This window comes from Periplaneta americana, chromosome 8, assembly GCF_040183065.1.
Source record: "Periplaneta americana isolate PAMFEO1 chromosome 8, P.americana_PAMFEO1_priV1, whole genome shotgun sequence".
Classification (NCBI taxonomy): domain Eukaryota; kingdom Metazoa; phylum Arthropoda; class Insecta; order Blattodea; family Blattidae; genus Periplaneta; species Periplaneta americana.
The window spans coordinates 121,024,815-121,048,317 of NC_091124.1; the positions used below are offsets into that span (position 1 = coordinate 121,024,815).

General features: G+C 36.7%; 1 protein-coding gene across 2 annotated transcripts in view; it reads right to left on the reverse strand.

Annotated features, from left to right (window-relative positions):
• Positions 1 to 9,568: 9,568 nt before the first annotated feature.
• The window catches only part of LOC138705003 (inter-alpha-trypsin inhibitor heavy chain H4-like), a 51,227-nt gene continuing 37,292 nt past the window's right edge, over positions 9,569 to 23,503 (reverse strand). For both annotated transcript variants that reach the window (XM_069833534.1, XM_069833533.1), the window contains 7 exons: positions 23,049 to 23,220; positions 17,921 to 18,309; positions 16,054 to 16,392; positions 14,362 to 14,641; positions 11,283 to 11,410; positions 9,846 to 9,979; positions 9,569 to 9,703 (listed from right to left, as the gene is read on the reverse strand). In XM_069833534.1, the coding sequence (XP_069689635.1) occupies positions 9,667 to 9,703; positions 9,846 to 9,979; positions 11,283 to 11,410; positions 14,362 to 14,641; positions 16,054 to 16,392; positions 17,921 to 18,309; positions 23,049 to 23,220 (1,479 nt within the window). In that variant the 3' untranslated portion in view covers positions 9,569 to 9,666. The remainder of the gene's footprint in view (positions 9,704 to 9,845; positions 9,980 to 11,282; positions 11,411 to 14,361; positions 14,642 to 16,053; positions 16,393 to 17,920; positions 18,310 to 23,048; positions 23,221 to 23,503) is intronic.

A 23,503-nucleotide genomic window follows, 5' to 3' on the forward strand; every position in this document is an offset into this window, starting at 1 on the left:
TATATTATATAAAATAAAACCTGGGTACCGACACAATACTATTTACAAATTATTTACATCGTCAACAACAGTGATTTTACTCACGGGACTGCCTTCATCTTTTCTTGCAACCCTTGTTTTGTTCAAAAGGTCTCTGGTCACTGCTGTCAGTTGGTCACCTGCTGTGATTCTTCCTGCCGGAAGGTCCCTGTTGACTTTCTTTGTCGTAATCCCAGGACCACTGCCATCATTTTTGGCCTCATTTCTGAACAGCTGGAGCCATTCATCACGACTTCTACTCTTTATAAAGCGGATGACAATAGGACGCGTCTTCCCTGGCCTGGATGGTATACGATGTGCTATGCTTACATCATGTTGCACCAATTCATTACCGCCTATGACTTCCGATATTTGGTCAATGACTTCATAAGTTGATTGTTCATCGATCTCCGGAACTCCAAATAGCATTATATTGTCTCTGCGTGTGTACTGCTGCAGATCACTCACTTCCTGTTTGAGATGGTCATTTTCTTGCACTAGCCTCTTCATCTCCTCCTGCGTGGAGTTGAGTTCATGCCTTGTGTGCGCCAATTCCTCTCTAAGACTGTCGAACTTGGAAGATATGAATTCAACTGATTTTCTTAGTTCATTCACCTCAAAATACAAATGCTATTCGATATCAGTATAGTAGTTATAAAATCATGTCGCATATTGTATACCAGTGGTTTGTATTATAACAAATGAAGTGTTCACGTGTGCTGTTGTTTAATGAAATAATTAAAATGCTGCGCACAGAAATTACACTAAATACTGACACACAGACAGTGTTTATATATAAACACTATTTCGATGTTACAGACTTTAGGTTACGTAGCGAGGAGTGAAAGATGTTTCGGAAGCGACCCTTCGAAGAACGTTTACAGCTAAAGTAGGGGTGGAACGTGGGTTGGGTTAGTATGAAGGGGTATACCTCCATCCGCCAATATTTCTGCTCCCTACTATAAGTAGTGGAACGGAGAAAAATTCTCTCCGGCACCGGGATTTGAACCCGGGTATTTAACTCTACGTGCTGATTCTTTATCCACTAAGCCACACCGGATTCCCATTCCGGTGTCGGATCGAATCGTGTGGCTTAGTGGATAAAGCATCAGCACGTAGAGCTGAAAACCCGGGTTCAAATCCCGGTGCCGGAGAGAATTTTTCTCCGTTCCACTACTCTTTCATCGTACGATGACGCAGAATATCTGCATGGAAACTTCATATGTACTTCGGTACATTAAAATTATATATATATATATATATATATATATATATATATATATATCTAATGAAACAATCCTTTTGAGGACTACATAGTAGGCCTACTTGACACTTCCTACAATAAATTTTCCAAATTTATCTAAAAGTTAAAAACAAGTAAAGTAATAATTCTGTATAGTTTCGAATCAAAGAATGTGTTCTCTACAGTTACAAACAGGTCGTTCTACTGTCTGAGCTACTAGACAATACTAAAGCTACTCGTTTATCTCTTCTGTTTGTTTGAGAAGACTCATTTAGTATTAACTTGGCTTTTCGATCCCCGAATCCATGGACCTATGCTTAATTCCTTAATATCTGACAGTAGAAGTAAACATTGCAATGTGCCGGCAGTGAAGGAGAGAAGTATAATTGCTATTCAACCAATGACAGATGTCTCATTCCACTCTTGACTTGAAGTTGGAGGATCTGAAGCGTTCTACTCCCGGCCAACTTCAAAACAAGCGTGGAATGAGACCTCTGCCATTGGTTGAATAGCAATTTATACTTCTCTCCTCCTCTGCCGGCAATGTTTACTTCTCTTGACAGACATCATCATTGCCTCGCCTCTGTAATACGTTACCTAGTGACGTCAGGGATTGCCGGACACTGTCACGATTTGAAAGTAAACTAGAAAAGCATGTTTTATCTCACGAAATCCGTTTCTGAGAAGTTGATAGATTTATGCCGAAGTTTTTATCTTTAGTATTTTGGCAATAATTTCCTTTTGTTGGATTAACCCTTTCTCTTGTCTTTGTGCCAGGATACTAGAACATCTTATTGTCCCTTAGTTAATAACAATGATGCTGAGTGACACTATTTTTTGTGTCTGTATTTGTTGTGTATGTTTTTATCATAGGAGTTCGCTTGCATTTCTTGACCTCATGGGGAACAGAGAATGGGAACAAAATACTGGATTGTTCCTCTTGAAGGCGAGATAGATTAGAACTTCAGCTGTTGAAGTTTGTGATGAGAACTGACGAAGGGATACTCATTATACACTTTTATGCCTGTTTAGGTTAGGATATATTATATAATGTGTTTTGTTTGTGCCATTTTTATTTTATTCTGTGTGTTCTTTTGGAGAGTGGTTGGATAAAATAATAGGTGAAGGGGGTGAAACCTACAAAGTAGGTCTTGTTTTAGGTACAAAGCACGTACGATCAGAAGGCCCGTGCATTGGATTTAAGAGAAAATTATGATAATATAACATCTGTATGTATAATAAGACTAACTGTAGTAACTTTCGAGGAATATCACTTCTGTTGACGTCGTACAAAATTTTGTCCAATATTCCTTTGAGAAGATTAACTCCATATGTAGATGAAATTATTGGGGATCATCAGTGTGGTTGCAGGCGTAATAGATCAACTATTGACCAGATATTTTGTATTCGACAGATAATGGAGAAAAAATGGGGATATAAGAGTACACTACATCAGTTATTCATAGATTTCAAAAAGGCATATGACTCGGTTAAGAGAGAAGTTTATATGATATTCTTATTGCATTTTGGTACTCCCTAGAAACTAGTTCGATTAATTAAAATGTGTCTCAGTGAAACGTACAGCAGAGTTCGTATAGGTCTATTTCTGTCAGATGCGTTTCCAATTCACTGTGGGCTAAAGCAAGGAGATGCACTATCACCTTTACTTTTTAACTTTGCTCTAGAGTATGCCATTAGGAAAGTCCAGAAAGGTAGTGCCGTTGTGCCATGGCACTACCAGAATACAGAAGGAGAAGGAGAATTCATATTTTCCGCTCAAAACCTGAGAGAAACAAGTTACGCTTATACAATCTCTACCGTCAATATGATCTTTGCAGCGAAACACTTGTAACCAGTGTTTAGAGGATGGATCTGTGCCAGGCACTACATCCCATAAGAAATATAATGGGATGCGCGCGCAATCCTCATGTTCGCTCGTCCTTTTCAGCATCTAAAGCATGATCTAAAATGTGCCAGGCACAAATTGCCGCTGGCTTTTGCAATGCTTGTAAAACTGTATACATCCCCATTTACTACGCCGATCCCTTACTACAGTACCTCTCGCTCTGTCTGTCCTTCCGCTTTGTCGGAACAGAGCGAAGACTGCAACAATAAGATAATAAAATCTCTCCCGGTCTCTTGAAAACGTGGCTTGAGAAAGTTTTCACTTCATTATTTCTACAACAGTACCAATTGTAGTGTGAACGTGTTAAGTCGTGAGGTCGTCATCGTAATAGTGGTCGAGTTATCGTGTTGTGTACTGTGAAAAAATGAATTCGGTTGGCGCTTTATTGAAATCTCCGTTTTCAACATCAACATATGAAAACAAACTTAGTGTTAAAGAATTAGGCAGACCTACACCGCACTTAAATATTCATCAAAAGCAGCGAAGTGTTAAAGTTAACAGATCTCGCAAATTCAACCCAGATATTTATTTAAAAAAACAACTGGTTGTGTGGATGTGATGTGAAAAATGCGTTCTTCTGTTTCCCGTGTGTTCTGTTCGGAGGTGAACTTAGCTGGTCAAAAGTGGGTGTGACAGATTTAGTACATTTATGGGGTAAAATAAAAACACATCTTAAGTCAAAGGTTAATATGTATAACGTCTTCAGTTTGTCTATGCTGGGTAAAGCGAACATTGAAAATCAGTTAAATTCACACTACAGACTCGCGATTGCAAAACACAATGAGCAAGTTGATAAAAACAGATATGTGTTAAATTTAATAATAAATTGCATACGATTTTGTGGGGCACTAGATTTAGCACTAAGAGGGCACGATGAATCTGACGAGTTTTGTTTGCAAAATAGACAACTTCAACAAAAAAAAAAAATGATGAATTTATATTCAAGTCAGAAGAATCTGCGAATGGGTTTTATCTATCGCGCATATTAACCTGGTCAACAAAAGTGCTCAAGTGCTCCAGTTGTATAAATTTTGGTGAGTGATTATTATTATTATTATTATTATTATTATTATTATTATTGTTATTATTATTATTATTATTATTATTATTATTATTATTATTATTATTAGAGACGAGAATTTCATGCATTATAAAATCCCAAAATATGCATGCATTCATGCACTATCAAACAATGAAATATGCATGATCAAGCGAAAAATACATTAAAATATGCACTTTTACTTTCGTTTCAAATGTCTTATTTCACTTCACTTTTTTTGCACAGTTAAAAACCTATACTTGGCTCGAAAACATGACGGCCTCTCTTCTTGGAATTGGTAATCCCTCATAGACCCCCATCCTCCACTCAACCCCTAGCCGCGTGTCAGAAATACAATAGATCCCAGCATTGCCAAATCTAGCAGTCATTGCCTCTACCTGTTGGGTTTCACCCGTTCTCAGTGTCTTTGTCGATGTGTTGTTTTATACCGTTGTGCGCTTCAATATGTCTAATTTATTCCGGCCATGATTAATGAGTGTTAGAGCAGATGATCCGCAGCCAGGCCTCCTGATTCACCTGAAGATCCAGGACCATCACGACAAGAATAAATAACGCCGTCGAAGAAAACAGAATATCTTATTTGCAGAGGAGCGTAGCTAAGAAAACAAAGTGTTAAAATTGTGTCAACGTTAGAAATTCTATCCATAAAGTAATCGAAAGTTCAGGCAGTTTAATAAGTATAAATCTTAATCACTTAACATCGGACGCAACCGGCGGAGTTGGATATATGGGCATAGAAATTAAGAATTACGGTTCACCAACTAAAGAGAAAATAAACAAATTAAAACAGAATTCGGTAAGATAGACGATTTTATACGTGATTTACTTCGCCGAACAGTCGAAAGAGATATTGCCAACAGCAACACCGTCCTTAGCAACCTAAATAATGACATTACTCACAGCAGTGCTTAAAAGTTTTCTAACTTACAGCAGTGAATTATATGGTTTTTAAATCGCTCTCTACATGACACCCAACATATTAGCAATAGTAAAATGAATATATGTGAATTTCTTTGCCAACAACACATTACAAAGGAAAGCCCTACAATTTAAAATTAAATTTACATACATGAATAAAATATTGTATAGCACACTAGAGTAAACAGATTTTATGCGTTCGTGGAAATTATCACCCAAGGCGAAGCTGATAAAATCTAACTTTACTCTTTTGTACTATAAATTCTATAACTATTCAATGATCACAGTTTCAGAAAATTTTACCAGCGCAACATTCTTAATTAAGTATAAAATTCTGGAACTTCAATAACATGAGAATTTAACACTTATTATAGAAGCCTGCATTTTTTGTTTATTTAGGCAAAACAAGTTAGTGAAAATATAAATATAAAGTGTTTTTAAAATAAGTTTGTTCATTTTTATACCAATTTTGTTTTAGTAATTACAAATTAAGGTATATTTACAAAGATAATATAGTCTCGCTGAAAATCGCGGTTTCACGGAACACAGTTTGAAAAACGTTCGCAAATCACAATGACTTCAAGAATTGGAAACTCGGCTAAGGGTTTATCCCTTGCGCGTGCCTGCAGTTAACTGGTGAAGGGGATGAGGGAAGGTCGTCATGTTTTCGTGCGAAGTATAACAACATTTTTGAATTGGTTTCTGTGTGGTTCCTGCACTTGTCAGTCAATATGTTTTTGTAGGCAGAAAATGACCTCTCTATATTGCAAGAAGTTACTGGTTTAAACTTGAATGAACATATTTGTGACAGTGTCAGGTCAAATTCTTCATTCAAGTTTTCGCCACAAATAACCTTCTTCACTGAACAAAAGAATCCGCAGTCCGGGTTAGCATTTATGACCCTGTCCAATTTGTTTTTCGCCGCTACATCCACTTTCCCACGGGCATAACTGAAGGATCTATGAAATTCTTTGAAGATTCTTTCTTTTGTTGCATTCTTGCAGTATGTGAAACAGATGCGACATGCTGGTCGACTTGAAATTTTTTAGTACATTTCTCTGAAATTATAATAGAACTTACGGTTAGCTAGATACGATTTAAATACGGACATCGTAATTTAATAATTATTTTAAAGAAGTTTTGTAATTTTTTTTACAAAGAACAATTGTCGTATAAAATATTCGGAAACAGAACAGCATTGCTTAACTCTTTACTTCAATAGTCGCAAAATACGACATCCTCATCTGACCTAATAAAATCTTTTCCTTTACAGTAATCCACTGTGCAAAGAGTACACTTTTGGAATCTTTAAATTGGAAACATATTAGAACCACATTAACACGCACTAACAGAATAAACAAGCACATTAACAACTTACGATATTCACACACTGCAAACACAGTTTCTTGACGATGATTCCAATTTTAGAAGAATCTAAATTGCTACAAGTACTAGAAAAGGAAGAGAATTTACAACCTCCCTGAAAGAGGATGCTTTTGACTTAAATTATTTGTCGGCAATTTCCTTGAACCCTCTATATTTCCTCTCTACTTACTATTCTCAAAATATCCAACGTAATAAATTCGTTTATGACACGCAGTGTATAGAGGATCGTCGGTAAAGTGTTGTAAAAGTGGACTTCCGTCCAGGGAAAGGTCTTCTAACACCTTATTGTGAAAATCTTAACATTTTATTTAATTTTTCTGTTATTTAGTTTTTTTTTTCTTCTTCAATCCTGATTCCTGAAGCTAAAATATGGGACATAAAATCGAGAAACTGAGGTGTCTACATAAAACCATTAAAACATGCATTTAAACTGAATGCAATCTATATTATATGCATTATTAAGCTAAAAATTACCTAAATATGTATTATGGATGTTTTTATCCATAAAAAGTCGAAAACATGCAAATATGCACGGGAAAAGTACACATATTTGGAACCGGAAAGTAATGAAATGGATAAGTACTAAGTTTGAGTTATGTCCTATGTTCCTATAAAAACGTGCATTTGCAAGGAATTCTTGTCTCTAATTATTATTATTATTATTATTATTATTATTATTATTATTATTATTATTATTATTATTATTATTATTATTACTATTGCTTATTTCCTGTCTTTGGTTTAGACCATAGGCGGATCCAGGGAGGAAATAAGTAGGAAAAAGAGTTACACTCCCCCTTAGGGTATCCTGGATCTACCACTGATTTTGGCACTAGCCATTAAATATGTATGAGCCGCCACTGGTCCAGAATAACAGAGAGGGTTTGGAATTGAAAGGGTTACATCAGCTTCTTGTTGATGCGGATGACGTGAATATGTTAAGAGAAAATCCACAAACGATTAGGGAAAACACATAAATTTTACTGGAAGCAAGTAAAGAGATAGGTTTGGAAGTAAATTCTGAAAAGATATGATTATGTCTCGTGACTAGATTATTGTATGAAATGGAAATATAAAAATTGGAAATTTATCTTTTGAAGAGGTGGAGAAGTTCAAATATCTTGGAGCAACAGTAACAAATATAAATGATACTCGGGAAGAAATTAAACACAGAATAAATATGGGAAATGCATGTTATTATTCGATTGAGAAGCTTCTATCATCCAGTCTGCTGTCAAAAAATCTGAAAGTTAGAATTTATAAAACAGTTATATTACCGATTATTCTTTATGGTTGTGAAACTTGGGCTCTCACTTTGAGAGAGGAACATAGGTTAAGGGTGTTTGAACATAAAGTGCTTAGGAAAATATTTGGGGTTAGGAGGGATGAAGTTACAGGAGAATGGAGAAAGTTACACAACACAGAACTGCACGCATTGTATTCTTCACCTGACATAATTAGGAACATTAAATCCAGACATTTGAGATGGGCAGGGCATGTAGCACGTATGGACAAATCCAGAAATGCATATAGTGTTAGTTGGGAGGCCGGAGGGAAAAAGACCTTTAGGGAGGCCGAGACGTAGATGGGAAGATAATATTAAAATGGATTTAAGGAAGGCGGGAGATGATGATAGAGATTGGATTAATCTTGCTCAGGATAGGGACTAATGGCGTGCTTATGTGAAGGCGGTAATGAACCTCCGGGTTCCATAAAACCAGTAAGTATGTATGTATAATAGGCCTTTTACTCAATAAATCCATCTATCTATTTACTTTTTGTTTGTCTTTTTTTTTAGCACCATTTAATATATTAGACCAATTTTAATTATTTTCAATTTTTACTCATATGTTCAGTTGTTTTTTATGTCATATTCATTCTGTAACTCGTCATTACTGTAGATTAATGGCATTGATGTATAATTTTTCTTGCAGTTGTATTGCTTTTCTGGTGGTGTGGCTGAGAAGGTCTGATGGTTTTAACTCCACCAGAGTAAATAAATAAATTATGGAATGAAGTATAGATACACGTTGACCCATTTTAATTCCTATATATATGATAATTGTCTAAGTTCGATGGGAGACTGAATGGCATTTCTGAATCCGACGTTCACTGGCGGGTCATCTTGTATCACTCCTGATAGAGCTAGGTTCCGTCCTAAGACTAGTATGTGATAAACCCCAGGATCCCTAAGTCACAAGCCCTTAAATCCGATGTCAGCATCGGAAGTCTGTACTACCCCAAGACTTAAAGTCAACCATTAATAAACTATTGCTGATGATAGATGAAATAAGGGGAAGATGAAGAATGTTGGTGGAATAACAGAGGATATGAGCCGTTCAGAGCAAAAGTGGTGTAAGTCAAAATTGGGTATTGAGGTTTAAAGTAAAAATTTTGTAAAATACAGCGCAAAGTACCAATTAATATGTCCTTCTTGCTATGCACTGACTACTAATAGCTTAAATAAAATGAAAATTAATTGCTACTTTGTGCTGTATTTTACAGAATGTTTACTTTAACGCTCATTACCCATTTTTGACTTACACCACTTCTGCTCTGAACGGCTCATATGATAACGAGAGTAAACCGAAAGAAACTATGTGCAGTCTCTGCATTTTCTACTGCAAATTCCATCGGGACCAGTCCGAAGATAGAACCTGGGCAGCCGAGATGAATGATTAGGACTCTAGTGCCGAGCCACAGATGCTGCCATGCTCGTCTTGGCCACATTATTTGCTTTTAATTATAGACTAATACAACCAGATTACATTATTTGCTTCTGAGTATAGAATAATACAATCACAACACAAACTGCTCCTCTTACTTGTGTATTTGAGAGCAGTTTAAATATGAGATGAGGTATTATGCCAGTGTTCCGAGTCAGAGCCTGTGAGCCAGATTAACGTAATCTTCCTAAGGGAAAAAAAAACACATAAACAATTCGTAGGAACCAATCATCCAGCTTCCCTTGCAGCGAGATGGATATCTATTCTGGGGAGGTAATTAAACTCTTAATTCTCAGAGACAATATCAATGATCACATTTAAACTGTTTATTCATATAAAACTAATGCTATTGCAGTTTCCAACGAGATCTTATAAAAATGTTACAAAACCTGTTAATATTTCGTCGATCTTATTCTAGATAATCAGGGCAGCACACACCAGCGAAACTGGAAAACAAATAATAGTTTTCATTAGTTATTTTATAACAAAATAAACGATTTCAATCCAAATATTATTTAAAATAATACACGTTAAGAAAATCATATGATTAATTATATTAAAATTTCTTACGTGAAAGAATTAGATTACCTATTAATCCTGCAGAAATAGGGAAGGTAGTCCTCCAGACTGTTGGTGAAGCGGTCCAGAATGCAGTGCTTGAAGTGTCTGCAGTAGCCGGGCTCAGAAGGTGGGGTCGTGCAAGACCCATGCGCCACATTAGTCTGTAACAATTCCCATTAACATTAACATAAGGGCCAATCTTTATGGTGTCAATAATTGAACGAAATTAACGAGCAAATAAGGAGATTGTGCCACAGAATACGCCTGGAGATACCAATCGCCAAAAATAAAGCAATACTCACTGACATAATGGATTGAGGGTACAGAACAGAAAGAGACAAATGTATTTATGAAAAAATAGTTGAATAACAATGATTGAAATGTAAAAATGAGAAAAAGGTAATTCCCGTATCATCTGAATAAGGATATATACAATAAGAAAAGTCTTAACAAGTTATACACAGTTGTACATCTATTATCAGGCAGTACATGTTATGTGTTAGAGAAAAAACAATTGTTTGCATGCATCTGAAGTCTAACTAGTGTAATAGGTGTATATAGATAGTCGAAGATGTATGTAATGGAGGGGGAAAGGAGCTGGTCAAACTAACCCATTATCTCCTGGCCTAGTTGCCTCATGAGTGGTGCCTTCTTGGTATCACTTGTGAGGTTCAGACCTGACTTCGGAGAGCTGACTAAACAACAACAATTTTAGACACAGTCACACTGTAATTAAACCGGAGTGTCTCTAAGCTACTGAAATTAGGGAAAATAGAAGAGTTAGAGAAGAAGGAACGAAAGATTTTAAGACAAATTTTGGAACCAATGCAAACAGGAAACGGGGAGTCTAGACACTGGAAGAATGAAGATTTCTGTGGGAATGAAGAATGTGAACGGATGTCAGATACGATCAGAAATAGAAGAATTAAATTGTTTGACCATTTCATGAGGAGGATAATAGCTGACTTAGAAAACAAACTTTCCAACATATATACGAGAGTAAGAGCGGTACCCAATGATTCCAAGGGATAAGAAGAGGCATAAGCGAGATGGGGACAGCAGAAAAAATTAATATGGATATAACGAGGTTTAGAAGGTTAATACAAAACTTTAATCGTTTCCAGGCGAAGAAAAGGAAGAAAACAAATAACATCTGGACATAAGAAAGAAAGAAGAAATACAGTGACAGGATGAAAAACTATTGGAAAGCCAGAAAGGAGGTCCAAAAAAAGAAACGAAAATAAATGCAGTGGTTTATGTACTTCACGTGGTCCCTAGATGGCCTGAAACGAAAAGAAGAAGAGATGTAAGAACGATGAAAGCGACGAGGGTGCAGAAGAGAAGCACAAGTATACGCATGTAGGAAGATGAGAATATGAAGAATAATGAGAAAGACATGTCTTTAATAAATCAGAAGTGAAGGTATAGAGAAGCTCGAAGAAGCGAGGGAACTGAAAAGCTCACCTCGTTGGCCGCGGCCAGCTGCAGCACTTCTGTTGTGCCATTCATACCGACAGGCAGAGACACCGACGAGTCGTTGAGGAGCCCGGCCAACCACTTGACGTCAGTCAGATTGGCCAGCTGGGCTGGCTCTGCAAACATATAAAACAATAATTCTGTATTTCGAAAGTGGCCAGTGAAGTGTTTCCATTGCCAGTTCTTCAGTATTAAATAGAACTAGCACTATATGAACATTTTTGTACGCTGGTGATTTTTATGAAATCAAATACCTTTCCGGAAACACTAGGAATTAATGAAATTTTGTAATTCTAACTTTGAAGTGAAAAAAAAGCTATAGGCCAATACATGTTCCCAAATTTAAGAAAATGTGTGAAGGCAGTACTATGTCTCCCATCCTTCTGCAGCAACAGAGTACGTGTTTTCTGCTGTTATCATAAACAAAAATAAATTGAGGAACAAACTGGAGATCCTCATGACAAATGGACTCTTCTTAACAAAGGAAAACCTAAAACTTTCATCTACACAAAATTTTCATATTTCCAAAGAACTTATTGACTTGACAGAATGATCTATTATTACTTGAAGATCAAGTTGTGAATTTAAATATAGGTTATATATAAATTAAAATTAATATTTCCTCCAGTACAATTTAAAGTTAAATCATCAAATCCATACCTCAACAGAAGTTAATATTGTGAAGTAACTACAGTACAGTGCAAGATGAAGTGATATACTCGATATAGGAGACTTTCTACTACTACAGTTGACATTAAATCTTTGACTGTTTCAAGAAATTATAAAGGATGTGGTTGATTAATTATAATTCATAATCTGTAGTGTGTTTACGTCAACTACCTCTCAACATATAAGTACTGATAATTATTATATTATGCATTACGGAATTCACTTATGCAAAATTTATCGAAGCTTTGCATATAAATTTGTGTAAAAATGCTGACTTATGAACACAAATCGTCGGACATTCTTAGATAAAAATTAATATAGTACATTTTTTAAGATATAATATAGGAAAAATTTTAGCACGAAAATTTTTTGCCTGGTGGAAACCCCGGGCCTGTGTGTGCTATGACCGGTATTTATATCACATTTGCAAAGAACCTATGACGTCTACTGGACTTCAGACGCGAAGTTTTGGGTTGCATCGTGCAATACATGTAGAAACATGTGACATTTCAGGTGTACTTGTCTACTCTATCATTAAGGAAAGGGCAAAGGGAAAAGGGAGAATAGCTTTTGGTAACGGTTTCAGTAGATAGGGATCCCTATTCTCCTTATGATAGAGCCGATATCGGAAATGTTGAGTACATCTATGATACGGTGTAAATACCAAAAAAAAGAAAAAAAAACTTCGCACTACTTTGCCCACCGTGAAAATATTATGTCATTCGATACTGTACTTTTGTTTAGAATGTGTTCTTCAACCTATGTTAAAAATTACGTGTAAAAACAACGGATAAGTTCTACTGTATTGAAAACTTTTCTTCTTTGCTGCTATGATTACAACAGTGTTGTATGATAATATGATTAGTCAAATTTTTCATGAAACTCAAATGTCCCTGTTTCCTTTGTTTCCTTTCTGAGTCTTCCATGATCTCGTCGCAAGTTAGGTCCATATTGAAGAGCAATTATTTGAGTAGTCGATAATCGATTGTCAAGATGCTGAAGCCAATTGCAGTAGTAATTTTATATAGGTTATAGTATCTTTTATTATGTATGTGTACAACTTTTAAATTGTCTCATATGTCGATGTTCGTTCCACGATCTAAACATGTGCATCCCACAAGAGATTTTAAGAAACCCATTTGAGGTTCTTGCAATAAAATTGTCTACATCTATATTTATTTAACATCTAAGTGCCACTTACATAGGCCTATATTAAGGTTCCCTATTGAGTGAATTATTAAGAAGTCTCCATTTTATTGCTGGTAAAAATTTGTTCAAGATTGCTTTCTATGATATCAATTATTCTGTTATATCTTTGTAGGCCTTAGTTCGATATCGGTGTCAGAAACATATTCCGAAAATACACTTCCAATTTATTTGAAAAAAAAAAAAACAATTATATGGGTATTTGCTTTTCAATTTTGGTTTTAGCTTTCAACGAATTTTTCCATATGCACGGCCATTGCTTGTTCTGGAGATGACCTTCTTCATACTATTTGTAATTGATCACTTTGACAACTGTATGTCGCTTTCTGTAATTGACCCTCTTTCTCTTTCATACAAAATTTAGCTTTTTGAATACAACAATTCTTTCAATAACTAATTCTATAATTCAGTGAATTTCATTTAATTGTTAATTATTCCAGTTGTTTTAACATTTATTTTGACTTATGTGGCAGTTTAAGAATATTGGGAATAAACTAATGTACCTTTAGTCCTATTAAGGTTCGTACATATTCCGGGAATTTCTAACATGCTGTTATGTTCTTGTTTATACTTCTTATTGTTCAAAATTAAATTCGTTGGAATATTCTTATCTTCCAAAGTCTTTCAAAGGATGTCTCTATCGGCAATATCACATTTATTGTCGTAGCTAGTGGAGGAGATATATAGCTAGTCGGCAGGTAACACATACGCTCTTCTTTTCTCTATTTTCTGCTGCTATGTGAAAATAGTGTTTAAAAATATACTGCATTTTCTAATTACAATTATGGATTAAATATCTTCATGTAATTTATTTCAGTTTTGTTGGGAAATAATTTTTAACCACTGCACAACACTCCTGTGTCTATACAATTTGATTTTAATGTTATAGCTTTACGCGGATATGTATTAGGTCTACAATAATTTTCTTTTTATTTGTCTGCATTCAATCTTGCTAATAAATGATATAAAATAAAGTAACTAGTTTTTCTTTAAATTAATTTTTCCACATTAATCATTATACGAGGGAATGTATCTCGCTCTGAAAGGTGTGAGGTAAGCTGTCCTATAGATTACATAACACTCTGTAGGTACTATTAACTAGCAATTTAATGCCTGACTAGATCTGAGTGTTGCTTATCTCTACACCTGTGCCCTGCCATTTGAAGCACGCGTGGAAACTAATGTCACTTACCCATGAAGTTACCCCCTTCGGTATGCACGACCGCATCTTCTGATAGACTGGGTGGAAAGAAAGGAGAAGCAGCAGCAGCAACAGGAGCGCCAGGAGGGACGGGGGCGAGACCACCGACAATCAAAGGAACTCCCGCAGCGCCAGGAGATCCAAATCCTGACACTGCACTAGGTAAAAAGAACTGTTTCCGATTGCTTTCAGAAGCGTCCTCCGCGTCCACAGATTTCGTCTCGTTGGGCTTCACAACCACCAAAGACGTCAATGGTGTGACAAAAGAATACTGCAAAACAACAAGCAGGCATTTGGTAAGACAAGTGAGAGATTCTAAAGTAAGGGGACAGAAATTCGATTCCTAATAGATCATAATTTATGTATCTAGCTTGCAGGCTCCCTCAGAATAGGGTAAATGTGCCTAATTCCGTGATACCCCTAATCCCGTGACAAAATTTCAATTGACTGCCATGGAGTTGTGGTCTCTGACTTTTAAGTTTTTAAATACCTGACAGATGCCAGGAGATGTCTTCTTTTCAATTCTATTGACTACCCGCCTTTTGAATAGAAGCAGTCGACTGCAGAAGCTTTTGTTCAGTGAAAGGTGGTTGACCAGTAAGTTTTTCTTTCTCTTGTGACCCCTCCTGTAGAAACATTTTTATATTTGAGGTGAGAATTAATATAGTATTATAAAAATGATATATTACTGTAGACTAAAGTAAGCTGAATCATACACATTGATTGTCAGACAATAATAATGCTACAGGACCTTTCCCATTTTCGGATTTATTTTCATATTTCTCCTTCTTGGCCACATCCGACCAGTGATGCCGACGCTAAAATGTGAAAATTAATGTCTATGAAAGAAAATAGTTCGTGGAAATAATAATAAAAATAAGTTACAGAAATCATAAATTATAATTATAATAAAATAATAGGGCATATATTTAACTTACTTACTGCTGTTGTTGTTAGGAATCTAAATAATGAGAAATAATTGCGTTATAATTCAATTATTCAAATTTAATTTTGTATTGAATTTAACTATCAGTTTGTTTTCTTTATAATATATTAATATGTAATATGTATTCCTGTAGTTACACAAGTATTTTCTATGAAATTTGTCACTTAGGCCCATTTTCTATGTAATAATTTCTTGCTTAATCCATATTAAAACAATATACCAAGACTTTAATGTGTTTTTCCAAATACACGTTGTTTTCTGAGCACTTAATGAGGGTTATTTTAGTATCACGGAATTAGGATATCACTCACAGAATTAGGAAACCACTATCACGGAATTTGTATCCCTGTCACGGATTTAGGAGCCATTGCATAACAATGAAGAATCATATATTATATCTCAAACTTGTGAAACTGTTGCCACTGAATGTTGTAAAAACTGTAACTATATGTCCAAACAACGTCATTTAGGTGTTATTTGAAAATTTTTAGTACAATTGTGGCATAAATATAGTCTTTATTAAATGTGTCACGGAACTAGGCAAACTTACCCTACATGTTTTCTTGTTTTTTTTCATTCCACTATTGATTTCTTGTCAAATTATACAAATATATCACTGTTATATGAATGATTTGTGTAGTTAAGAAAAATAGTTAAATAAGGAATTACATTGTGCCCTTTCAAAGTTTTGGTTCAAACTTATTACACAATACGTATAACTCAGTCTTTCACTTTACCTTGAGTGCCAGCTGCAACGCTCGCTCTTTCTCAGGTGAAGTCTGATTCTTGTCCGAGCGGTCGTAGTCTTTGCTGGCGTCCTTCTCCAGCAGCTGTTGGATGGTGAGGTAGGCCCACAATCTTTCCATACTGCTCGCAGTTTTATTTCCCTCGTCAGTGGTTGGTGGCGAGGGTAACGACACGATTATTGGCGATATAGGGAAGGACGTGTCACCTGACGAGGACCACCCCGACACTTGCCCCTTGACGTCGTCTTTAAGGAGGTGACCAGCAACAACCAGTTCAGACCCGAAAAATAATCTTCGGAAAGATTGTGTGGTCAAAGAGTTTTCCTCCACCTGCAAACACGTACATGTCTGAAGTGTAACTAAGTATAAGCAAGAGCAATGCTGTTCTTTAGTGAAATACTTTTAAAGCACTCCAAAAATTCCGCTGTAAATGAAGCTGTCAGTTTCCAAGATTTTATGGCATCAAATTTAATATCCACAACATATTACGTATTCTGTGAATACTAATGTGATGGACTGAATTAGTTTCCTTCCTGGAGAATATGCAGTTCAGGTTCATTCAATCAGACTCATGTTGTTCCGACGTTTCTTCACAGGAGCATGATCTCTGAGAAAGGCTATAATTTACTGTCCTCAGCTGAAGTCTGTTAAACTGAAGTAAACTGTCAGCTCTTTTCTCACTTGGTCTATTAATGCAGTTCAGGTTCCTTTAATCTGACTCATGTTGTTCAGACATTTCTTCACAGCAGCATGATCTGTGAGAAAGGCTATAATTTACTGTCCTCAGCTGAAGTCTGTTAAACTGAAGTAAACTGTCAGCTCTTTTCTCACTTGGTCGATTAATGCAGTTCAGGTTCCTTTAATCAGACTCATGTTGTTCACACATTTCTTCACAGCAGCATGATCTGTGAGAAAGGCTATAATTTACTGTCCTCAGCTGAAGTCTGTTAAACTGAAGTAAACTTTCAACTCTTTTCTCATTTGGTCGATTAATGAGTAATTTGCTATGTCTATTTTATGATGCTTTCGTAACGTTACTCTTTGGATCAATACAATGGTCTCTAATGGAACGCTTGGGTATTCCAAGAGTCGGCTCTGGTCCAATAAAATTACATTCCACACCTTCTTAAGAAAGTTCGTCAGCTTTTTCATTTCCTTCTATATGCCAATGACATAGTTTTTAATTTTATTATGTTCCGCCAAGATTGTGAGCACGTTCAGGCAATTTAGGGCAAGTCCTGATGTAATCTTGTACCTATTAAGAGTACGAGAGTCAGAGAAAACAGGGACGTTTACCGTTTTTCCTCTTCTTATATTCTCTTGAACGGAATGAATGATTACAGATAGGCCTATTTGCGTTTCAAAGGTGGTGGCATATTTACCTACAGGAAAGCTCAACTTTTTCCCTGGCCTTATGTCATGTACTGCGGAACCAGTTCTCGAGCCAGCCTTTAATACATCTGTGAGACAGACTAAAGCATTCTCAGCTAGGTTCGGAGCTTTAGGGTGTTGACCTTATTGTTTCAAAGTTGCCTGGCCAAGTACTGCGACCCTAAAATTCTTTGTGAAATGGTACACGGAATTATATAGTCTGACTGCAGAAAAGTAGTGTTACCAAACGACACAAATTGTTCTCACAGGAGCTCTTCCTGTTGGACACCTTGCTTCACTAGATACCTGCACTACAATCTCCTTTGCATCGCGTGACCCTAACGCTACTACGTATTTATTGAGCAAAAATGCCAACTTTATATCACTGATTAAGTTTCTTTGCGTCTTTCTTGTGATGTGAACTACAATTGATCATATATATTAACTTATTCGTAGATGTCGATTGAAAGTTGCATGTCGAACGTACCTGTCCTTCGTTGTACTTGAATGTGACGTTGGCCAGCAGGGGTGACGACACCTGGCGGTAGAAGTCCCTGAGCTGCAGGGCCGTGTCTGACGCCTCGTAGATCTTCCTCGCGAACCCCGTATTCCGCAGCGACAGCTTCTTGAGGAAGCCGAAGTCCGCGTCACTTCCCAGAGCCAGGCTGAAGATAGAGGAGACGCCAGCGTTGGAGTCCGTCACGCGGGACACGATCGTGTCGGGGTCGCTGACTCCGGTGTTGGGCTGTCCGTCCGTGAGGAAGATGATGATGGGCTCAGGGCGCTGCTCATCAGCCGCCTTCCTGCCTGGCCAAGTACTGCGACCCAGTTCAGCGACGTCTAAAGCTTTCTTCAGACCGTCATAAATGTTAGTCCCTGAAAACATACGGCAAAACATATGTTTTTAAACTAGACTGTATAATAAAATTACGATGTATCGAAGTATATATGATACTTTCGTGCAGGAATTCTGCGTTATCATATGATGAAGGATCGATGGAGCGGAATTGGAATCCGGTGTGGCTTAGTTGATAGAGCGTCACCACGTAGAGCTGAAATTCCGGCTTCGAATCCCGGTGCCAAAGAGAATTTTTCTCCGCTTCATCGATCCTTCATCATACGATAACGCAGAATTCCTGCACGGAAGTAACATACGTACTTCAGTTATTCAGTACATAGCAATAATATGATATGCGACTATAATCACTTAGTGACTTAAGACGGCGCTCATTCCGTCGGATCATGGCCACTTAGTCACTCGTAATGAGTGCACCTCTGCACATGTGTGTTGGACATTGTGCCACTGTCACACATCTGTGACACAGTGCATGAGGGTTGGCAACTAAAGGGAAACTACGAGGTGGAGCTTAAACTGAGAGGATTCAATCCAGCATCGGAATTGGAATCCGATGTGGCTTAGTGGGCAGAGTGTCAGCAAGTAGAGCTGAAAACCCTGGTTCGAATCCCAGTGCCGGAGAGAATTTTTCTCCGCGCCACCGATCCTTCATCATAGACTGTGTATAACCCTATTAGTGTAGGGACTGTACTTCTATCCCTGTGGATTTTCTAAAGTTTACGGTCCTTAAAATTTGTAAAAGACCGTTAAAGGGAGAATTAATGTTATCATCCTAACTTCTCAAAATAATACAGGTTGTTAAAAGGTATCCAATATTTTAGGAGGAGATAATATGCATTAAAACAAGAAAATAATGTCTAATAAACATGGGTCCTACAACACATACTTTCTGAGATTTGAACACTTGTTCGCAGGAGGTGCTTAATGTGACATCCATTTATGGCAATGCATTTCTCTGCCCTACAATACAGCAGACTACCAGATAATCATACCGTAGTTGATACCCCTGGCATGGAATAATGATACGTCGTGAGGAATACTGAAAACAAAAGTCTGGTTGCAGTTATGAGCGGGCGTTAAGCAGAGATGGTGGTGTGAATTTTCCTAATCAGCATGTGTGGGCTGAAGAAAATCCCCATGCAGTTGAAGAAACAAGGCATCAGCACCTATTCTCAACCAACGTATGGGCAGGCGTCCTTGGTGATAGATTAATTGGGTCATACGTGCTACCACAGAGATTAACTGGGACTCGTTATCAGGACTCTCTTATTAACGTATTACCGCTGGATTGGTTGGGGAAATCCCACACCTAGGCCTGCTCGTTCCCCAAACCTAAATCCCCTAGACTTTTGGTTATGAGGACATATGAAGAAATTGATCTACGCCAGTCCAATCAACAATGTTCAGACACTAGACGATCGCGTATTAAAAGCATGTCAACACATACAAGAACAGCCAGGTCAATTTCAAAGAGTGCGTGATTCCTTACGTCGAAGGGCAGAGAAATGCATAGCCATGAATGGATATCACATTGAGCACCTCCTATGAACAAGTGTTCAGATCACAGAAAGTATCTGTTGTAGGACCCATGTTTATTAGATATTATTTTCTTGTTTTGATGCATACTAGCACCTCCTAAAATATTGGATAGTTTTTTAACACTCTGTATATCTCCCGTTCATAGTATAAGGAGCGTTGAATAAACAATCGAAGTTATAGTTGTCATCGTGTCATACGTGAATATCCTTCTTAGTGTTAAACGACGTTAAATAAAGAATTTCAACAAGTACAATCATCATTCTTTCATATTCTGGAAAAATCATTTTTCTTAAATATGATACGAAACAAAGAATTAAATTTATAATCAAGTCTGCAGTAGAGATCACTGCTTGCCAGAAACAATATAAAAAATAGTGGTTAGACTTACGATTAAAAGTTACATTCATAAAAGGTCATGCAATTGAGGCTATTAGATTCAAAACTCGTCTTATCCAAAATTTAAAAAATAACAAAAAAAAAAAAATGAGTTAGGCACGGTATTGCATACGTGTTGTTCACTACCATATTGAATTTGTTTCTACATCAAATCTTACTTATTTACAGTTTTATGAGATCTCAAAAATCGATATTAAGGCCATAATTGGCCTAATTCATTAAAACATTTGATACAATTCTTGCATGATCCTTCCATAAAGATCTGAGCAAATCCGTTCATATCCCTGGGTATATGCATCTATAATAATCATCGTTCAGATTAGCAGCCAGGTTATTACTCCTGCTGGAAACATTACTAGCAGTATGCCTATAGAAATTAAAGTATACCGCTACATTAATCATTTTAATTATTATTAATTGAGAATACTCCTCAGATATTAGGTTTTCTCTCCAACGAAAATTACACTCATTTTACAATATGCGGTACATTTTTCATGAACATTTTCAAATGTAACATAAAATACTTGCTTACTTACTTCCTTTCTTACTTACTTACTTACTTACTTACTCACTTACTGGCTTTTAAGGAACCCGGAGGTTCATTGCCGCCCCCACATAAGCCCGCCATTGCTCCCTATCCTAAGCAAGATTAATTCATTCTCTATCATCATATCCCACCTCCCTTAAATTCATTTTAATATTATCTTCCCATCTACGTCTCGGCCTCCCTAAAGATCATTTTCCCTCCGGCCTCCCAACTAAGAATGTATATGCATTTCTGGATTCGCCCATACTTGCTACATGCCCTGCCCATCTTAAACGTCTGGAATTAATGTTCCTAATTATGTCAGGTGAAGAATACAATGCGTGCAGTTCTGTGTTGTGTATCTTTCTCCATTCTCCTGTAACTTCATCCCTCTTAGCCCCAAATATTTTCCTAACCACCTTATTCTCAAACACCCTTAACCTATGTTCCTCTCTCGAAGTGAGGGTCCAAGTTTCACAACCATAAAGAACAACTGGTAATATAACTGTTTTATAAATTCTAACTTTCAGATGTTTTGACAGCAGACTGGATGATAAAAGCTTCTCAACCGAATAATAACAGGCAATTCCCATATTTATTAAGTGTTTAATTTCCTCCCGAGTATCATTTATATTTCTTACTGTTGCTCCAAGATATTTGAACTTCTCCACCTCTTCAAAAGATAAATTTCCAATTTTTATATTTCCATTTCGTACAATATTCCCGTCACGAGTCATAATCATATACTTTGTATTCTCGAGATTTACTTCCAAACCTATTTCTTCACTTGCTTCCAATAAAATTCCCGTGTTTTCCCTAATCGTTTGTGGATTTTCTTCTAACATATTCACGTCATCCTCATAGACAAGCAGCTGATGTAACCCGTTCAATTCCAAGCCCTCTCTGTTATCCTGGACTTTCCTAATGGCATACCCTAGAGCAAAGTTAAAAAGTAAAGGTGATAGTGTGTCTCTTTGCTTTAGCCCACAGTGAATTGGAAACGCATCTGACAGAAACTGACCTATACGGACTCTGCTGTACGTTTCACTGAGACACATTTTAATTAATCGAACTAGCTTCTTGGGAATACCAAATTCAATAAGAATATCATATAAATCTTCTCTCTTAACCGAGTCATATGCCTTTTTGAAATCTATGAATAACTGATGCACTGTACCCTTATACTCCCATTTTTTCTCTAATATCAATGTAACATAAAATACATAATTAAAATTCAATTATATCTTTTAATTAAACTTTTCCGTCTTTTTCTTTCTCCTGCACCCTCATCTGTCATCTCGAATTTCCACATTGAGGAGTGGCCGGTAGCGATTGTAGTTTGCTCAGAATTTATTCGGCGTATTTGAATTGCTCACTACCGTAAATCGGGATTATGTTTAAACATTTGTACCAAAATAAACATATTTTGTGTTTATTATTTATAATAATATTGTTGCAAGTGTGTAGTTTATTATTGCATTGACAGTGTTTAATTGTACTACAGTATGTTTATATATGAGAAAACACAAATGGATCAAATTAATGTCATGTGCCAGGTAACTTTGGGCCACGGCTTTGCATTAAGCTCTATCAGATGTATTATTCAAATCTCGCTTTCAGGTATAGCTCCCTGTGGAGCTGACTTGAATAATTTCAAAGGAAGAATTTTTCCGGAACCTTGGCTGAGCGCGCCAATTCTCTACCGACTGAGCTACTCAGGAACTGTGCCCGGCACTAGCCAATTTTTTCCCTTCATGTCCACATACCTCAATTGGGCTGACAACACTTCAAGCCCTGATTGAGTGCACACAAAATCTGTGTGACTTGAATTGTGATTTTCTGCTAACGAACAGTGACATATATAATGCAAATCGGGCTTACATGTACAGCTCCCTATAGCTCCCTGTGAAGCTGAATTGAATAATTTCAAGGGAAAATTTGTTCAGATGTATTATTTACTATTATATTAGTTGGACTACTTTCAGGAAATGTGCCCACACTCGCATATTAAAATTGAAAATTCCTCTTCGAAATTTTCACGATAAAATAATAAAACAACATTTAAAAATGTATTCCAATGGGTCAAAATAACCCCGGTTTACAGTATTACTCATAAAGATCAAGTCTTCTAGCTCTCGTCATTTAACTCGCAGATAAATGTATTTTTATCCACTGATAGTGTTGTCTTTGAGCTAAAGAAAGAGGTATTGCTCTCTTTCGTTTGAGTATTTTAATATAGCTCTTCCTACTGAAGACCTTGATTTATTAATTTGTAATTATTAACAATTTCGCACTTACCACCGTATACTTCGAGTTGTGCTACGAACTTCTTCGCTTTTTCGATGTTATCGGATGTGGCCATAGCGATGACGCTGGGTGTCAGCTTGTTGTCTGCATTTTCTCCGTAATCTAGTAACAGGTGTTGCATCTTCTTGTTCATATCAGTTTCATTCAGTGCGATGTCCCAAACCTGAACACAGTAATAACGTGTCTTGTTCTATATCTGTGATTAATTTTCCAACATACTACCCGATTTGTAATTTTTTTGGGTAAGCCCGTGGTCCAGATAACACACTGCTTTCTCCGGGAACTCCGGTTTCCCTGTGTCATCCCAACAAATCTACATCATCATCTCATCTCACCTCATGGTGGATGTGCCATTAGAATTGATGATGACAAAAGAGAAAAGTTAAACTGTACATTCAAACTGATGAAATCAATTGAAACACGAAACACATGTCATTTATTTTATG